The sequence below is a fragment of the Tachysurus vachellii genome, chromosome 10 (assembly GCF_030014155.1).
Source record: "Tachysurus vachellii isolate PV-2020 chromosome 10, HZAU_Pvac_v1, whole genome shotgun sequence".
Lineage (NCBI taxonomy): Eukaryota > Metazoa > Chordata > Actinopteri > Siluriformes > Bagridae > Tachysurus > Tachysurus vachellii.
The window spans coordinates 2,889,986-2,910,000 of record NC_083469.1 but is presented as its reverse complement, the minus strand read 5'-3'; the positions used below and the strand labels follow the sequence as shown (position 1 = coordinate 2,910,000).

The following is a 20,015-nucleotide window of genomic DNA, read 5'->3' as shown; positions in this document are numbered from 1 at the left end:
GAGCGTGTGGTACGTTTATACTTCTACACCTCATTCCTTACGCTTTAGTTACCACGAGTTGTCAGTCATGTGAGACGTTAAAGATTGTGTTTAAGTGTGAAGCGTTTGTGTTGAACAGGCAGGTCCGCGCCGACGGCAAAGACAAACACTCGGTGGTGTCGTTCACGCTGACGGACGAACCCCAACACGTCGACCTGCAAACATCCAACAGTAAAGACGAGGTGAGGACCGGTACACTCTGATTCACTCCAAATTGCTCTTGATGGTTTTTTTTCTCAGCTAAACATTTGGTTCTGTTCCAGCCGGTGCGGTTAGCGGTGGTGAGTAAGGACGGGCAGCTGCACTTCTTCGAGCACTTTCTGAACGGGTGAGTGTGAACGCCGGGTCACAATCAGGCGGTAAAATGGAAAAACACCCGATTTATGTCCATCTGGTTTTCCCCCTGCAGGCCGTGTAAGAAGCCGCTGTCCCCGGTGTGTTCGGTGCAGGTGTCGAGCGGCGGCTCCGGTGAAGGCGACACCCCGATGCCCGTCTCCCTGCTGGCAGCAGCTCTGTGCTCAGACAGACAGAGCGTCATGCTGGCGTACGGGAGCCACCTACAACCCGTCATCGAGAAAACGGTACTGAACTTCCACTCCCAAGTCAGGGATGTTACATGAAATACACACAGGAGAGAAAAGAGATGTATGCTAACTGTGTGTGTGTGTGTGTGTGTGTGTCATCAGCCCATCAACACGTCAGAGAGACACGTGTGTCTGATTCGAGACGTTCACACGACGCTGTCGATTTCCGTCGACGCCGCGGTCACAAAGGTGAGACAGAAACGTCTCGTCGGCTTCGATACGGTTTTTTTTAAATTCAGTTTATTTCTATCGCGCTTTTAACAAACCAAACATTTGTTTCTTTACTTCTGTAAAGCTGTTTTACGTTTAAAACGACGTTTGTAGTCACGGCTTTAAAGCGTCCAGGTTTAATCCTGCGCTAGATAAAGACACCGAGCTTCTTTTAGCCCGTCAGAATTTCTACAGACGTGGTTTTAAAACGTCTCTCTTTATTTCCGCCTCCGTTTCCAGGTGAAGACGCCGATCGTGAACGAACAGAAGAGTAAAGTTTTAATACCGGGACTTCCTGGGCATCAGGCGCCGATCAGAGCGACTCCCAGCCAATCAGAGAAGAGGAAGAAAGGAGCCGTTCCTACGGAGGTATAATTTATTACGGTTGTGTGAACGTTTTATTTAAATTTGTTCGTTTGTAAGTAATTCCACACAAAGCTTTATATGTACATGAATTTTCTTCTGCGTCGTGTGACGTCATCACCCGAGATCGTTAAGAGTTCGCTCGGGGATCAGAATCGACTCTTAACCGACTCCTTGTGATTCTTCTCGCTTGTAGATGACGATAGAGGAGCGCTTGGAGCAGATCGAGCTGAGCACGTCGTCAGGCGGTAAAGGAGCGAATAAAGGAGCCGCGGCTTCGCTCCAGACCGACAGCTTCGCCGTTCTGCTCGTTCAGGGCCTCGAGAGCAAAGACGAGAAGATCCTCAACGTGAGTCGTCGTCCGTTACGAATCTTCCAGCCGGACGTCGTGACCGCGCGTATGGACAGTCGTATCTCATCCTTTATCTCTCTTCACAGAAAATCTTTCAGACGAAGAGGGAGGCCTTGATTAAGAACACGGTGGCGCGGTTGCCTCCTCCTGCTGTCCTGCCTCTCGTGGAGGAAGTGAGTGAAACTGGCGTCGTCACACGCCTGACTTTATACGTCGTGCTGTTGTGTGTTTTCTTTCACGAATAACATTTTTCCATGTTTGTCGTAGCTGTCGAGGAGGCTGCAGGGACATCCGTTTGCGTAAGTAAACGTTATTTTAGTTGTTTATATCCTGATGGACAAACTGTTGGTCATGTGATTAACACTAAGAGTAAAAAGATCCGATCGGAGCCCGTGCTGATCGATCATGTCACACGTGATGAGAGAGATTCCCCTGAACACGTGTTGATGTCTCAGAACAAATCTCTGGCATCTTCAGGAATTCGCTTGATTTTGCGTAAATGTCTGCGATCGCAAGACGGTGAAATCCTGAAGGGACTGAATATTTGTGGGACTGATCTTGTGCTGTTGAGTCTGTGTTAAGTTAAGTGGACTGTGTTAAGTATCTGGTGCAGGAAATAAGGAAATGTTCATGGATATCATTTGTGTTATAGAGCGATCCTCATAGTGCAGTGGCTGAAGGCCGTGTTGACGCAGCACACGTCGTACTTGTCATCGGTGAGTGCGTGCACGTGTGTGTGTGTGTGTGTAGCGTGTGTGTGTGTATCACATGCATCTCGTGCTTGTTTTTCTACTGAACATGTAAACGTCACTGTTTCAGATCCCTGACCTGGTGTCTCAGCTCGGCGCGCTCTACCACATGATCGAGAGCAGGGTGAAGTTGTACCAGCAGCTGACGAGACTCCACGGCAAACTCTACCTGCTCATGACACAGGTATGGATGTTATACGTACAGGATAAGATGGGTCTCTCACACACACACACACACACACACACACACACACACTGAGATATGGTTAAAATATTCAATCGAAAGGAAGAGTAGTGTGTCTGTGTGTGTAAATATTTATGTTCTGATCCTTTCCATGATTACGTGAATTTATTTAGATGTTAATTCACAACATAATTGAAACATTAGTTATGTGAATATTGTGAACTACACACACACACACACACACACACACACACACATATATATATACACACACACACATATAAATACACACACACACGCACACACAAAAATCTGGTTAAAGGGCAAATGCATAAAATCACATATAAAATCCAGAATTTTTTCTTAACTTTAGGAATATTTTTCTATCTTTAACATTAATGTGTGTGTGAGTCCGAGTGGGAAAACCTTTCATCTGGTCTATTTTTTGTACCTTGTAATTTATAAATACGGTTCTCAGGTAGATTTTTCTGAACTGATGTATCTGTAGCGTGATGGAGGAGAGCAGCTGACCTTTTTTCTGATTAGATGTTTCACTGTGATTCATTATGTAGCTCGTGAGAGTTTGTGCATCTTCAGGCAGACTGATTTTGTTCCTCTTGGCTGTTTACAGTCTGTGCAGCTCGATGACGAGGCAAGACCGGGTTAAAACTGTAGCAAAAGAAATAAAGCTTCTGTGTCCTTGAACTTGTTCTATTTAAACATAACTGTGTTGTAAATTGTCAATAATTATATCGTAGATTCGTGATGTTCTGCTGTGAATTAAATATGGACGTAAATGTGGTTAAACGTCCAACTCTTCTACGGTTCATTTAATTTTTTGTCCACTAGGTGGCGACAAGTAACAGTTCCCACAAAGTAGCAGACCTGGACCTGAAAGCCAAACTGGTGTATGAGGAAGGTCAGTCATGTTTTTTTTTTTGTTTTTTTTTTTTTATTTAAACTGAATTACTTTTACTGTCGAAGTATTAAGAATTCAAAGCGTGTTATTTTATAATTCTTGTGTCCTGCTGTGTTTTTGCAGAATCCTCAGACGAAGACTCTGGAGACGAGGGACGGCCCGAGGACGACTCGGACGTAAGCGTTTCTTTTTTCGCCGTGGCGGTATCGTCCTCTTTCATAAATATTGGCACCCTTTTGTAGAGGTTTAACGATTTTAATTCTTGCGCGTTTACTTTTATGCAGCGATTTTTGCTCATAATTATGAAGGGTGCCAATAATTTTGGATGATGCCCTCTAAGCTAATTTTAAGTAGTTTTACTTGATTAAACCAGATGCAAGATGTTATTTCTACACTATATTTGAATCGTGTCTCTGATTTTTTGTTTTTGGATTATTTAGGGATGCACCGATACCAGAGTTTGCCAGTATCGTCCGATACCTGTGTTCTTTTCTACCTTTAAAACTAAAGAATGTAAACAACTCACTTAGTTATTAAGATTTATTTGTTTCTGGGAAAGAAATACAAAAATGCCCATATTACTGGATGATAAATGAAAACACAAGAAACCTTAAAAAAGTATTAATGCAGTAACAAACAGTACTTTTAACAGTTAGTGGTATAACAATCTAAACCATTTATACTGCAATTATTAAATTTAATTACTGAAGAAAAGACAATATTTTAAAGTGAATCTTAAATTAGAACTCTTGAAACACAACACAAACTGTATTAAACAGTAAACCTTACACCCAAATGAGCGACATGTTTAACGCGCTGAGGTAAATGGAAAGGGTTCCTGCTAAACTTGTCTGTCTGTCGCAGGCGGTTGTGCAACATATTTCCTATAAAATTTATTATATTTATTTTCATTAATGTAATTTAATATATAAATGTATTTTTCTTACAAGTTTAAGCCACAGTCTATGATGTTTGCTGTTCATTAATAAACCACCACGTGCATGGGCGTCGGAAGTAAATAAAAAGTGGGCGTGTCCTGTCCCACACACACATAATGGTTCCGATACCCATGGATTTCAGGAAGCAGGAGCGTGGTCAATGCTGTAGGTAAAACGCGGAATGGAGTTTAATTTATTAGGGCATTCCTCAAGTGGAATGGATTTGACTGGCGGCGCTCTGAAAAGTGCGACGTCCATGACCACGGGTATCGGGTTTGGATCGGTCACGCACCACCGATACCCGATCCACTCAAAATCCAAAATATCGGATCGGTGCATCCCTAGGATTATTTTACATCGGATTTTCCCAAAAAGTTAAAATTAAACTTTAGCTAATTAAATGCAAAAATCAGCATAGATGATTTTATTTAAAATCTAGTGCGTGGATATTAGAATAAAAATATTTTGCACGCAGGAAAAAGACCTGGAAAATCACTGGTGTGTTTAATTCATAAGAAAAGAAAAGCCGAATTTCAGTATGAAGGTTTTGGGTAATTGCTCTGTAATGACTTTCTCATCAGGACGAGAAGTAAACGTTTAATGAAAGCAGTTCACATAGAAACAGATTCCAAATAGAGACTAAATGTTATTTTGAGAAAACGGAATAGAGCTAAACGCTTCACTCGGCCAGTACGCGACGTCTTGTGTATGAAACTCCAACCCTTTCAGAGCGTAAACGTTTGCTTGTTGTTGCCCCTAACACGTCTGTGCCCTGTTTCCTGTAACAGAGCTGGGAGGAGGAAGAGGAGCAGGACAAGGAGGAAGGGATGGATGTAACGGAGGACAAAGAAAACCACGCGGATAAGGAGGAGGACGATGAGAGCGACGAAGACGCGAAGGACGAGTCCAAAGCGAACGGCGATTCGGACTTAGACCCCGAGAGCGAAGAGGAATGAAACGAACGACAGAAAAATAATTAGCTTGGAAGTTTATATATTATACATTTGTTTTATTTTTTTTTCCTCTTCATTTTATTGTTAAAAAAAAAAATCGCAAAGCCTGTTTTATAGAGTTCCTGTCATGGACTGAAAGCGGTCGAGTCCCTGGATGGCCACCAGGGCGGCGACATTCACGGGCTCAGGAGTGAACTCAAAGCCATTTTACTCCTTTAACAGAGTACATAAACTGGCCCCTTTATTCATCCTTTACATTTTTTTTTTTTTTTTTTATTAATCATCTTTTTTTTTCTTTCTCGTTCTTATGGTTCTGCGTTAGCAGTGTACCAGGCTGGTGTATTATTTTCTTACACAATTATACAAAATCTCTCCCCGCTTTAAGGTTACGTTTCTGAATATTAGGCCCCGTACGAGGAATTTACTTTTCACTTTCCTCACCCTCATTTTTTCCATAATACAAATATGGTTAAATTGCAGTGCTGAAGTCCTGTTGACTTCGAGTCTGTGAGCTTCTGCTGCTGAGTTATGCCATAAATATAAATATAAATCATGACGCGAGGACGCGGCGTGTCCAGCGCATCACGTTTTCAGAATAAAATACACACCGGATTTGGAAAAACCCGTCATTTCGGCGATCGTCCCTACTGTACATGGAGTTTATATTGTTTTTCTTCTGGAGATTGGTTTCCTTTTGCTTGATTTGTAAATCAAGTCTAATCAGGAATGGGACAAAACACGCTGTTTGCAGATTTAAGTCTAAACTTCCATCTCATAAACTCGACACTGTGACCTTCTGTCTCTCGCTGCATTTTTAAAAGCGTGTAACTTCGCAGCACAAACCGAAGACTGACCCGAACCGCAGCTCCTTAATCTTCTGTCCATGTGTTAAACCTTTGCTTTCCTCATTCATGCACCTCATTTCTTCACTTTTTTATTTCTTTATTTTAACGTGTCCATTTTCCCCACCTCTGTCCCCACTGTGTCGATAAACGACGTCCGCTTCGTCCGAAGACGGTTCGAGAGTAGAGGACCGTGTGAATGTTGCTCAGTTCGGTTGAATAATAAACGTCGAGGCCCGTCGGATGCTTCTGGGGGGGGGGATTTGTGATCCGTAACCTTTTTCAATGCAAGCAGTAAATATGGACGACTGTTGTACAGTTGAAATGAAATAAATTCCTTTTTTGTTCTCACAGCTCTCTCGTTTGTGGATTTATTTGATCGATCGCTCACGGCCTTCGCTTGTTACCGGTTTGTAGATGTGTTTTTATTATTTAAGCCATAATAAGCTTCAAATCTGTGTGATTCAGCATTAAAGAGTCATTTAATAATCGTGAATAATAATCTGTTAGGAGGAATTAAAGTTTACAGACGTCCCGTCAGTAGCTGTGAACTTTTTGTTATTTAATAAATAACAAAAATAATAGAAATTAAACATCATAAAGAAATTTATTTATTTATTTATTTATTTATATAATTATAAAATATTTATTAATTTATTTTTTTGGCTTGGGAGGATGGCAGAAAGTATCTGTGTCCTAAAGAATCTGACCCTACAAACCCCACTTTAAAATGTAGAATCTGACACTTTAGTCTTTAAAAATAAAAAATAAAAATCTCAGCAAATATTTTCTTAAATGACCCGCCAGGTGTCGCGCGTGTTCTTTCGTGTCGATTCCTCAAACTCTCGCGATAACACGGTGTGATCACTGTGTCGACTCTGATTCGGATTCTAATTTAGGAATCAATTATGTCGATTTCACAGGATTTTCTTTTTTTTTTTTTTTTTTTGGTTCAGTCTAATATATAATAATAAACATTTTAATGAACTTTAGGTCCAAATTTGAAGTAGCAGACTTTTATAAAATGTTCATAAAGTGTGCAAACATTTAACGGTTGAATATTTGGAATCGACTCTTTTATTAAAGAATCGGTTCTTTACGAGGTTGACTCCTGGACTCCTCATGCAAATCGAGTGTGAGCCAGAGATTTAGTAATGACTTGTTGCTGAACACAGACTGTCGCTGAAGCAGTTTCTACCACTCTTTAACTTTTCTCCTTTGATTTGTAAGTATTTTCTTGTCTAAATCTTTTGTTAAATTATTATACGATGTTATTTTATTCCTAAGAATTTATTCTTAATTTTCTGCAGTGTTTAAAATACTTTTTTAAAGACTTTTTAAAGCATTTATCCTAAACTGTGAGGCTCGTACAATATATCATGAGACATTATCGTCAACGGTTTTTACAGATCGCGATACATAAAGATACAGTATTAAAAAAAACCTCGTATGTTCAGTTGTTTCTATTGTTTCTATTCCATCTCTCTTTCCTACTAGCAGCACATTTTCATATATTTGCACATTACAATCGTGTCCACTCACATGACGGGTCACTTAAAGCAAAAGATCCTCATTCTCTCGATAGTCGATTGCTTCGTTTTACGTTTCCGTATGATCCGAACTTCAAGCGAGTGTAAGTGCGGTTGGTTCACTGAATAGAAAAGTGTATTTATATATTTTTTAAAACCTTTTTCCACTAACACAGTGCTGGAGGGTTCATCAAACCAGCAACGTTTGCTAAGAAGCTGCCGCTCCACTGGTTTGAGAAAGTCACAATTATAATTAAACAGGAATTTTCTCGTCGCATAACGACACGCATGGAAGATTTGTGTTTATCTTCCAAAGCCAAACAAGTAACTGTCTAGTCACTTTATTTTGATTTGTTTTACTTAATAACTCTAAGTATGTAGCTGATAAAAGAAAGATGTATAATTATTAATATCCTCATTAATGTGGCTAATGTTTGTTGCTTTACTCTTGACAACGATCGCTTCTTCTTTCTCTATTTTCATTTGATTTAATTTTCTCTATTATGGTCTTTGTTTGGGGGGCACGGTGGCTTAGTGGTTAGCACGTTCGCCTCACACCTCCAGGGTTGGGGGTTCGATTCCCGCCTCCGCCTTGTGTGTGTGGAGTTTGCATGTTCTCCCTGTGCCTCGGGGGTTTCCTCCGGGTACTCCGGTTTCCTCCCCGGTCCAAAGACATGCATGGTAGGTTGATTGGCATCTCTGGAAAATTGTCCGTAGTGTATGATTGCGTGAGTGAATGAGAGTGTGTGTGTGTGCCCTGTGATGGGTTGGCACTCTGTCCATTTAATTTGAATTAAATACACACAGGATGAAATCAAATCAGTATTTAAGAAATGTGCGTTTTTGCCAGTGATTTTGTCGCCAGAGGCTTCAGATTTCAGTGAAGCGATCAGATGGGAATTTTTTTTAGAGATTAGAAAATTTTATATTTTTATTTAGGGTCTTGATTTATAAATGGCAAAAATATAAATGTATTAATCATCCAACACCATGACTTAATGTGACATTTATTTAATTATTTTATTTGATAAAAAATTCATACTGAGTTTTGCATCAGCTTCCAAACACCATACCTGAGTTCCTGCCAATCGAACAAACAACATCAAAGATTTTGGTTCCAGAGTTAGTTTGTTGGAAAACCTGCAGAACCGTTTGAGAACCTGTTCCTGAACTGGCTCCTGCATTGTACTGTATTGGTGTGTTTTTGGTGTGATTAGCTCGTCTGTGATGCTAAACCCTTTCTGTCTTTGTTCCTGTTTCAGGTGCTCAGTATCCTTCTGTGGTTTCTGGTGATCCTCTCCTTCACCCTGTGTTCTCTCTCAGGATCTCTGAAGACCACTCAACACCATGAACTGGGCATTCCTTCAGGGTCTCCTAAGCGGGGTCAACAAATTCTCGACTGCGTTCGGGCGCATCTGGCTGTCTGTGGTGTTTTTGTTCCGTGTCATGGTGTTTGTGGTGGCTGCGGAGAAGGTGTGGGGTGATGATCAGAAGGATTTCATTTGTAACACGGCACAGCCAGGCTGCCACAACGTCTGCTACGACCACTTCTTCCCGGTCTCACATATTCGCCTGTGGGCACTTCAGCTGATCTTTGTGACGTGTCCATCACTGCTGGTGGTGCTTCACGTGGCGTACCGCGAGGAACGTGAGCGCAAGCACCGCGCAAAGTTTGGCGAAAGCTGCAAACGCCTTTACCAGAACACAGGCAAGAAGCGTGGCGGACTCTGGTGGACCTACGTGCTTACTTTAGTCTTCAAGATGGGTGTCGATTGTGCCTTTATCTACCTGGTGTACTACCTGTACGAGGGTTATGACTTCCCGCCGCTGGTGAAGTGTTCGGAGACGCCGTGCCCCAACACGGTGGACTGCTTTATCTCGAGACCCACCGAGAAGAGGATCTTCACACTCTTCATGGTGGTCAGCAGTCTGGTGTGCATCCTTCTCTCATTCTGTGAGATCCTTTACCTGGTTTGCAAGCGATGCCATGAAGGTGTCCAGATGCTCAGGGGTTCTAGGCAGGTAGCTCGTGCTACGTCCATTCACAGCATCAAGAACCCGAATTCACTGATGGATAGCGATAAGCTGGTGGGAAAAGTGCCATCGTACACTGTCTCAATGGCACGATGAAGAAATACATATTTAAACTGGAGAGGAACTGGAAAAGAACCTGAGATAAACTTAATAAAAAGGCGTATAGTGACCAGTTATGGCTTTACTAAAGGGGTTTTGCAATCCTGAAGTGGGATTGGGAATGAGAACTGGTTTAATCTTGAAAAGCTTGATCTCAAAGAATGAGATGAACTTAAAAAATTCATCCAAACTTTAATGTGTCAGGAGGCGGTTTTATACAGTAGGTGGGTTTGTTCATCATATCATTGAGAATAGGGTGTAGCTCTGTTATGAATTCATTTAACATGCAGCTGCAGGTCCTGTCAAGCTTTTTTTTCTTTTCAGTGCCCTGTTGTTATGAAGAGGTTTGGGCTGTGATTCAACTTAAACCAGGATGAAAAGCAGGCAAGGCCCTCGGTTTAAACTTAAAACCGCCGCTCTCTCGTTCTCTCAGAAAAGAGAAGCGTGTAAATAATGAATGACGATCGTCCCACACCCTAAAGCAACCACGTGGCATTGTTCTTTTCATGCTGTATTTAAAAAAAATAAAAATGCACCGTTTTATTCTGTGTATATGTTTAAACTGTAAAAAAAACAAAAAACCAAACAAATCTAAGGTACCGAATGCTAGCTGTCATTTCATACATAATATAAGGCATAAAGCGACAGCTGTGTGTAATGCAGCGTCTTAAAAGTGCGTACGTCTCAGAAGGTTCATCGTTCAGGATCACTAATGTTATACGAATGGGATAATTGTTTATCCTGCAGCATGCATGAGAAATAAGGAGAAAACTGTTTGGTGTGTTTGAGAGTTTAAACCTGATGACAAATGATACACAAACTAAGAACACATCTGTGTTAGAAGCAACTCTTATTTTGGCAAGGCATGTCAACTAGAAGCCTTGTGTAACTACTAAAGACAATTCACCACTTGTGGAATCTGAACTAAAGAAGCTGATGACTCATCTGCACCATTACATCTGACTCTGCTTTGCCTTTGGAAGAAATCTGAATCCTTTGGCGCCCAGAGGTCGTCGCCTGAAAGGTGCTTTTTTTTTTTTTTAATGCTGAAACATCCGTCAATACGTGTAAAACGACATTCCTATGAGAACAAACACACACTTACACACCCCACACACACAAACACACCACACACACTTACACACACACACACTTACACACACACATACACACACAAACACACAGATACACACAAACACACTCACATACACACACACAAACACACATACTTACACACACACAACCCCACTCATACTTGTGAACTATATGTTCTTTTTTTTTTTTTTAATTAAATTTTTCTATTTTTAATTAAAATATTTTCTTGAACTGTTTACTGTTTCATTGAGGATGTAAACAAAGATTTTACTGCCAAGTCTGCTGACTCCTCTTTTTTTTTGCACAACTGTTTGTCATTCCAGATGTAATTTTATATACAAAATGTTATATTTTTTCTGTGTGCAATTCTTCATGCGTTGTGTTTTTAATACGTAATTCGATTTCCTCAGTTATCGCATTTATGGAAAGAAACTTAAACGCAGAATTATGTTGTAAATTCCTGCGTTCCTCAAGCCACAAGCTGTAGGTTCTCAGGGATACCTAATGTGCCTTGTAGGTAATTACAAAAATGCTGTGGTGTGTGTGAGTGTGTGTGTGTGTGTGTGTGTGTGTGTGTGTGTGTGTGTGTGTGTGTGTGTGTGTGTGTGTGTGTGTGTGTGTGTGTGAGTGGTTATGTAAAAAAAGGCATGCGATTCAGAAATCTGAGGTCTCCAACTATCTGTGCATGAGGAGAACTGTGTCAAATCCTCAGTAAACAAGTCTTCCAGATGTTAGGAAGAGAAGAATGATTTTTTTTCCTCCTCTGAATGTAAACCAACCTCAGTTTGTATTTCCTGTGTTTGGTGTTCATCTTCTCAACATTGCTATTTTTAAAACTATGTGCGGCCTGAAATGTTTCTCGATTAAAGCGAGTTTTGTACTTTATTAACCCTTTGTGGTGTTTTATAGCAGTGTTTTATTCTTCTTACACAAAAGGAATTTGCCAACGTTTACTTTTGATGTGTTTATAGTTGTGGACTATCTGCAAAACCGTACAATTCCTGATATCACCTACATGTTACACACACGTCAATCCCTTACCTTCCCTGGAAGTTCAGAAGACTTCATGTGCTGTTACTGATCCCTGTCCTAGAGCGATGACACACATGGACTTTTCCTTAAATGTTCACAAAACATCTTACTGCTTTATCTGGACCTTGAGATAGAGTCAAACATACCTGTTGAGTCTATAGGTGAGCTTTTACTACGGAAATCTTAACTAGTGCATTAACCTCTTGAGACCCGAATATCCTCGTATGAGGACATAACATTTTCTCACAACTTCATTGTCTGAATATGTGGGATGTGGTAGCTCAGTGGTTAAGGTGTTGGGCTGCTGATCAGAAGGTCATGGGTTCAAACCCCAGGTCCACCAAGCTGCCACTGCTGGGCCCCTGAGCAAGGCCCTTAACCCTCAGTTGTAAGTCACTCTGGATAAGGGTGTCTGCTAAATGCCATAAATATATATTTATTGTACCAACCTTATATGAGGACTGTTAGGTATAATTCTTTTTCCAAACTGCTTCCTTGCAAACACTGATTAAATTTATTGTTATCAGCTATGAATTAAGAGAAACAGCCAGTAGAAATTATAATGTACACAACAGTAGCGTACGGGTCTCAGGAGATTAATATAAACCTACAGTCAGAGCTGTTGTTGATCTTTAATCCCTTCTGACCAATCAGAATCGAGGATTCAGCGGGCGCTTGCTGTAGTACAGAATCTTCTGAAGTCATACTGTTTTAGAGCTTGGCCATTGCAAAGGTAATCACTCTCACTCACTCACTCATCTTCTACCGCTTATCCGAACTACCTCGGGTCACGGGGAGCCTGTGCCTATCTCAGGCGTCATCGGGCATCAAGGCAGGATACACCCTGGACGGAGTGCCAACCCATCGCAGGGCACACACACGCTCTCATTCACTCACACAATCACACACTACGGACAATTTTCCAGAGATGTCAATCAACCTACCATGCATGTCTTTGGACCGGGGTAGGAAACCGGAGTACCCGGAGGAAACCCCCGAGGCACGGGGAGAACATGCAAACTCCACACATACAAGGTGGAGGCGGGAATCGAACCCCCAACCCTGGAGGTGTGAGGCGAACATGCTAACCACTAAGCCACTGTGCCCCCCCAAAGGTATTCAACCCTTAATAAAATTTATCAAAAGTTACCTTTTGCGGTCATAACAGCGGTGTGTGTTGAGGTCGGTGAATTTCTTGCAACACTACTTCCTGGCTGATTTACTCCAGGTTCTTCAGGTTGTTTCAATGTTGTCTGGAAATTCCAGTTTACTAATTGATGCCACAGTATCTCAGGGGTATTCAGATCAAGTCTTTGATCTGGCCAGTGTGCTTGGACATTTTTCTATTATTAAACACTGTTTCATTGCTTTGGCTTTGTGTTTGAGACCAGTGTCCTGCTGAAAGGTGTTTTTTTATTATTATTTTTTTGTAACACCCCATGTATTTTGCCCTATCCCCTAATCAGACTGTGATGCTACCACCACCATGTTTCACTGTGCTCATTGAGGTAATGAGGTAAGCCTTGGCTTGGATTATACCACAAATCATGCTTATAACCTTGCCTAAAACCAAAAACATCTCAATCTCTGTCTCATCACACCAAAAAATAACATCTTTACTTGTGCTTGTACACCTTTCATACGGTTTCATTCTCACCATTCTCGAATGCAGACTTAAATTATGAAGAAATCTTAAAAAATGATTGTCTGGTGAACCTTCGACTTTATTCTCAGCCACTGTATTGACTGCATGGCTTCACCATAGCTTCTATTTCACTCACTACCGGTCCAAGCGTGGTTATTGAGACGTCAAATTTAATTAAAATTTAATTTTATGCCCTATTTCTATTTATGAAACTTGCAATGCTCTATTGTACAGCAACAGTTCAGCTGAGGTGTTTTTTAGTCCAGACAACATGATTTTAATATTTAAGTGAAGACCAATTATAATTCCATTGTGTCCTCATGAAGACAGTATCTTTCATCTGGAGCTTCAAAAACCAGGAGGGTTAAATACTTATGAATGCTTGTTGGTTTTCTCACTCACTCACTCATTTTCTACCGCTTATCCGAACTACCTCGGGTCACAGGGAGCCTGTGAGGGAGGCAGGATACACCCTGGACAGTGTGCCAACCCATCGCAGGGCACACACACACACTCTCATTCACTCACGCACTCACACACTACAGACAATTTCCCAGAGATGCCAATCAACCTACCATGCATGTCTTTGGACCGGGGGAGGAAACCACTAAGCCACCGTGCCCCCTTTGTTGGTTTTCTTTGGACTAATAATTATTTAGAATTTTTTGAATTGCAATACAAATACTGGGGGGCACGGTGGCTTAGTGGTTAGCACGTTGGCCTCACACCTCCAGGGTTGGGGGTTCGATTCCCGCCTCCACCTTGTGTGTGTGGAGTTTGCATGTTCTCCCCGTGCCTCGGGGGTTTCCTCCGGGTACTCCAGTTTCCTCCCCCGGTCCAAAGACATGCATGGTAGGTTGATTGGCATCTCTGGAAAATTGTCCGTAGTGTGTGATTGCGTGAGTGAATGAGAGTGTGTGTGTGCCCTGTGATGGGTTGGCACTCCGTCCAGGGTGTATCGTGCCTTGATGCCCGATGACGCCTGAGATAGGCACAGGCTCCCCGTGACCTGAGGTAGTTCGGATAAGCGGTAGAAAATGAGTGAGTGAGTGAATACAAATACTGACAGGAAAAATATTTATCATTTGTATTTATACGCTGAAGCTTTAAAGCTCTTGGTTGGTGCTAGTCACATGGAAGTTGTGGATTTGAATCACATGACTTTTAAGACCTCTGACAAGTTCCGCAACCGCTCAGCTGTTGTGCTTCTTTTCAGTCCCCAAGGTTATACAACTTATGCAAATGATCAAACCAGCAGCTCTCGAGTGAAGATTTTGTCACAATGCATACCAATGTTTATGGATGGACCTTAATCTGAAGATCAGAATTTCCTGTTTTGTGGAACTCCCTGCTTTCCAACGGCTTGCTGGTCCTCTGACAGTTATGGCACACCCTCCTGACAGAAAATAAAACCCTGTCATTATAGCATTACCATGGTAAACAGGTTCTATGTTATGTAACAGTGCATATTTCATGTCGGTTCTACTCAAAACTCTTATCACAGGGCGTGGGTTTAACCTCACAACCTTCTCGTCATGAGAGCCTCCTAAAATCCTAGAATCAAATTATTTACTTTCATTCTGATAAAACTAAACTGTTTTCCTCACCCACTTCCATCAGTCTCTATAGCTCTGGTATGCAAGGATGACGACTGTTTTGCCCGGGCATGCTTCAGCACGCGGAGAAGAGACACCCTATGTAACGTCTGGCCTAGCGAGTTTTCACTTATCTCTGTTTCAATGTTCAGGGTGCCAAAACTTCTTTGATGTGGAAGTTTCGTTTTGGGCAAGACGTCTTACGTATCTTTGGTTTTGCTCGCAAATTCTTGAAATAAGAGTAAAAGTTATCTTCTACTTTGGAACCTTCTTTGATTGGTTAATTTGGTTGTCAGAGATGTAAGCGTTATCTTTATGAAGAGAACTTTACTAGACTCTAGGAAGGTGAACTGTTAGAGATTGTTCCTCGTCAGGAAGATAAGCCATACTTTTCCAAGGAACTTGTGAGGAACCTTCTTTTCCAAGAAAAACAAATACAGTTCACGCTAAATGAGTTCAAATCCTTAAAGATTCTATTTAATGTAGATTGTTTGCCAATCAGAGAAGCTCATCAAGAAGGTCAAATTCAGTTGCACGTTTTTTGTTTTTTTTCAACAGTGCTAGTTTTAATACTGTAATACAGGACGAGATAGTTCTTCATACGTTGTATGAAGACAGCCAGTGACTGTCTGTGTTCACTGTTTGAACATCAAGTGAAAGTTTATTCCACCATTATATGCCAGAAAAGAGAAGCATCTTGAAGCATACCCTCCTGTACCCTGAGAGATTGTGGGACCAGTTGAACTGAGGAACTGAAGGAGCATCATGCAGTGTGTGGAGCGGTAAGAGCTTTGAGGTAAGATGGTGATGATTTGTTTTTCACGTTGTATTCACGCATCTGTGTTTTAAATCTGATGCAGAAGCTATAGGAAAACCTAGTGGAGGGAGCACAGGGACAGAGGGGGTTTGTTGGAGAACTTAAGAAGGTTGAAATGAGGCATTCAGCTGCATTTTGGATCATTTGCAGAAGAACTCATTGAAGTTAACATGTATTTGTGAACACTTAAAATAAAAGGTTCCTGAACCCAAAAGGGCTCCTGAGGAACTAATGGGTCATCGCAAACTCTGAGATCAACATGGACCCAACATTAATTCCTTTGGTACATAATTTAATCCACGTGAACTCAGTTGAGACTGAAGTCCATGCCTGCAGGTTTAAACACTCTTCAGTCTAGAACTCAGGTGAAGTTTTTCCTTTTAGTTCAGCAGCTGTCTTGTTCTTTCTTGCCGTAGTCATGATTTCAACATCTTCATGGCATCAAACATCTCCAAGATACACAAACACCCACTCAACATGCACTGCCACTCCCTAAAGACATCAAATATTTTCTCCAACAGGAACAGACAGGTTCAGACCAACCTGCAGATTTAATATTGAAATCACATGATGATAAAGGATGTTAATCTGGAGAAATGAATATCTCTGAGTAAAAGAAAAAGCACAAATTAATACACGGCACTGCTTTGCACGGCAGGAGGGAGTCATTGCTGCCGTTCCCTCGTTTATGTGTGGGTTTGGATCAAGCAGGTTTTTGTGGTGAGTCAGAACGGCGCATGGAGATGGTTATGGTTGTGTTTTCATGGAGATGACAAATTCTCCATTTTCCTGAGGAAGGGAGTGGAGGCCTTTAATGGGGGGGAAATCCTCGCAAAACATACAGACAAAATAGAGAGTGCACATTGAAATGTACAACTCACAATGTGCCACACTGAAGGGTGGTTTAAGGGTAGATTCTTGTTTATATAGGAAAAAAAAATACAATAAAAAATTTAATATTCAGAAAAAGTAAAAAAAAACAAAAAAAAAACGTTCAAATGTATGTACATGAAAAAAAGAAGTGAATGATAAAAATAGCTGACAAATTAAAAGCAAAAAGAAAAAAAATAAAGAAAATAGTGTGCATAAATAAATAAACAAACAAACAAATAAATAAATAAAACAAATCTAAAAATGGTAAGGGGGCACAGTGGCTTAGTGGTTAGCACGTTCGCCTCACACCTCCAGGGTTGGGGGTTCGATTCCCGCCTCCACCTTGTGTGTGTGGAGTTTGCATGTTCTCCCCGTGCCTCGGGGGTTTCCTCCGGGTACTCCGGTTTCCCCCCCGGTCCAAAGACATGCGTGGTAGGTTGATTGGCATCTCTGGAAAATTGTCCGTAGTGTGTGATTGTGTGAGTGAATGAGAGTGTGTGTGCCCTGCGATGGGTTGGCACTCCGTCCAGGGTGTATCCTGCCTTGATGCCCGATGACGCCTGAGATAGGCACAGGCTCCCCGTGACCTGAGGTAGTTCGGATAAGCAGTAGAAAATGAATGAGTGAGAGAGTGAGAGTAAAAATGGTAAAGAAAACAGCGAAACGAGGGGGAAATCATTTCTTTGCTAAATCAGATTAAATATTTCAGATTTTCCCGTTTACATAATCCACCCACGCTTTTTTTATTTCCTTAAGTTAAAATGTACACACCCAAGTTTTTGTCTTTCCTTGTCTCAGATTATCTTTTAAAGTTATTTCTTCCTAATAGCTTTATAGAAGGGGAAAAATCAGAAGGTCATGAACTCGTGTTGCATAAAAACGTCTTTGGTGTTAAAACGAATATTTCATTCATTTTTCTTTATTCTGAAGGAATTACAAAAAAAAAAAAAAAGTTGGCCAAATCAATAAAGAGCTACAGGGATAAATGAACTGCTAAGTGTGTTAAATTAACACCTGCAGTGAACACAAATCAACCATAGGTTTGGATTCAGTGCAGGAAGTCTGAAGTCTGAACACGTTCTCTCCAAAACACTGAAAAACTAAAGCGAAAAATTTCCATTTAAAACAGTAAAATATAGCAGATATCCATAAAACTGGTAACTTTATATACTAGATCTTTTTTTTCAACATCACAGAACAATCTAGGGAAGATAGATCCTTAACCTGAACTCATACACTTATACATTCAGACCACAAAGAGGCAGAAAACAGAATCGTTCCTTTTAGAACATTATTGTCTCTGTAAGCCCCAGTAGTTTATAGTCAGAGGTCTCTAATATCAGACAGCTGGAATACTACACTATTACGACAAATACACATCCTCCTCGCGTGCAAGTTCTGGGCAAGTTTAGACCAAGCTTGTTTATGAGAAGAATTCTTTTGGCAGAACAAGTCAAGCCGGACAGTTACCGTCAGTTTTTAAAAAAGTACTTGGCTTCTAGTCAGCTATAAAATATCTGATCCAGAGCTAATCCTTCTTATATCCTTACATTATAATCGTTTTTTATAAATAAATACTACTTAAAGTTTTTTACAGTGCCATCATAACTGGGATATGCTCAAGGGTGCAGTTTTAAAAGTGGATGCGGTGTATCTTAAAAACCAATTTATTTGATACGAATATGAATTATACATTTGTTTATTTGTTTGTTTGTTTGTTTGTTTATAAATATCTATTGAATCAGATAAAATAATGAATAGGAAAAACTAATACTTTATTTCAAATAAATATAAAACAAACAAATAAAGAAATAAAAATTCAGAAATAAATACAGAAATAAACAAATAAATACAGAAACAAACAAATAAATACAGAAATAAAGAAATAAATAACGGTTTATCAAGCCCACAAAAAACCCCACTACCTTTCACACTTTTCTTCACTCCAAACACATTTGAACCAACACTTTTCAAGACTTTTTTAACTAGTTTTAATCCCGTGTATGAGCAGTCGGTAAAACATTACTCATGAACACTGAATATTATAGTACATTAAGGCTCAAAATGAGTTTTTCCTGTCATATAAAAGATTTATTATAACACACGTATATGTCAATATGACACACTTTAAAGTGCAGATTAAATCTGGTCTCTGATTGGTCGGAAGGTCTTATCTTCTACAACAGTAGCTCTGACATTAATGCAACTGGAGATTGCAGATTTTATTATTGTGCTTGTTTCCATAGTAACAGCTCAAAACTTAATAAACAAAGAGAGGCCAGTGATGGAAAGACCGATTATAGCTACGGTATAATGATAACAGCTGATTGGTGTCATGAAACTTTCACAGATGTGACAATAAATGCAATAATATAATACGTCATTCTTTAATAAAAAAAAATAATCTATAGCTTGGGAAATTATGATTACTGATAAAAGAAGAAATAAATAATTTGTTGTTTGTTTTTATAGGAAAATAATCCACTTCCTGGTGGTAAATCTGTGTAATCACACCACCCTTACGATCACTACTCATTATTTTCCTATAACCGCAAACCCTTCTGTGTTTTTTATACACATATAACAATCTATTGATTTTATATCAATAATCATGCATATGCAACTTTTTTATTGATCTTTCATTTAAACTAGACAATTGATTCACCTCATAACCCACTTAAAAGGGTCATTTAAATGAATTTTGTTTTTCACAATGTGTGTCAGGAAGCATCATCATGCTGAAAGAGCCCACTGACATTAGGAAATACTGTTACTGTGAGAAAAAAAAACAAAAAAACAGTGATTCACCAGACCAGGCCACTTCTTCTGTTGCTTCATGGTCCGATTGTGAGTCCCAGTGCATTTAGGTTGACTTTATAAAATAATAATGCAAATTTTAATAACATGCTTTAATGGAATTCCTCCAATCTGGCAACCATATTATACATACTGTACGCACTATATCCTAAAGTTCATTATACACTATGGATTGAAAGAACTCTCACAGATATAACAGACCTTTCTATAGAAATAGATTAAACCCTTTGACATATAAATTAATATTTTATTGTGACAGAACATATCAAATTAAGCACCTTTTTTTTTTCTATTGAAGTACGGGGGATTGAGTGGGATTGATCTGGCAACCCAATAGCAACAAGTT

At 40.2% G+C, this 20,015-nt stretch overlaps 2 protein-coding genes across 3 annotated transcripts in view; both read left to right on the top strand.

The window, feature by feature from the left end:
- wdr43 (WD repeat domain 43) overlaps positions 1–6,484 on the top strand; it is a 13,627-nt gene extending 7,143 nt beyond the window's left edge. The window contains exons 5-18 of the mRNA XM_060879096.1: positions 1–9; positions 119–221; positions 303–367; positions 449–620; positions 726–812; positions 1,074–1,202; positions 1,393–1,545; positions 1,635–1,721; positions 1,816–1,847; positions 2,201–2,264; positions 2,368–2,481; positions 3,331–3,400; positions 3,524–3,576; positions 5,127–6,484. The exon at positions 1–9 is cut by the window's left edge and continues 110 nt beyond it. Coding sequence (XP_060735079.1) covers positions 1–9; positions 119–221; positions 303–367; positions 449–620; positions 726–812; positions 1,074–1,202; positions 1,393–1,545; positions 1,635–1,721; positions 1,816–1,847; positions 2,201–2,264; positions 2,368–2,481; positions 3,331–3,400; positions 3,524–3,576; positions 5,127–5,294 — 1,306 coding nt within the window. The 3' untranslated portion in view covers positions 5,295–6,484. The remainder of the gene's footprint in view (positions 10–118; positions 222–302; positions 368–448; positions 621–725; positions 813–1,073; positions 1,203–1,392; positions 1,546–1,634; positions 1,722–1,815; positions 1,848–2,200; positions 2,265–2,367; positions 2,482–3,330; positions 3,401–3,523; positions 3,577–5,126) is intronic.
- Positions 6,485–7,268: 784 nt separating this feature from the next.
- On the top strand, positions 7,269–11,779 carry gjb10 (gap junction protein beta 10). Of its 2 annotated transcripts, none has more exons than XM_060879448.1 (2): positions 7,269–7,358; positions 8,925–11,779. In XM_060879448.1, exon 2 carries the CDS (start codon positions 9,010–9,012, stop codon positions 9,790–9,792), a length of 783 nt encoding a protein of 260 aa, XP_060735431.1. In that variant the 5' UTR covers positions 7,269–7,358; positions 8,925–9,009; the 3' UTR covers positions 9,793–11,779. The 2 variants fall into 2 exon arrangements, with proteins under 2 accessions (XP_060735431.1, XP_060735432.1); XM_060879449.1 differs by lacking the exon at positions 7,269–7,358 and adding an exon at positions 8,243–8,343.
- The last annotated feature ends 8,236 nt before the right edge of the window (positions 11,780–20,015 follow it).

Coding starts and splice junctions, on each gene's coding strand:
- gjb10 (XM_060879448.1), top strand. CDS start 9,010: ATGAACTGGGCATTCCTTCAGGGTCTCCTAAGCGGGGTCAACAAATTC.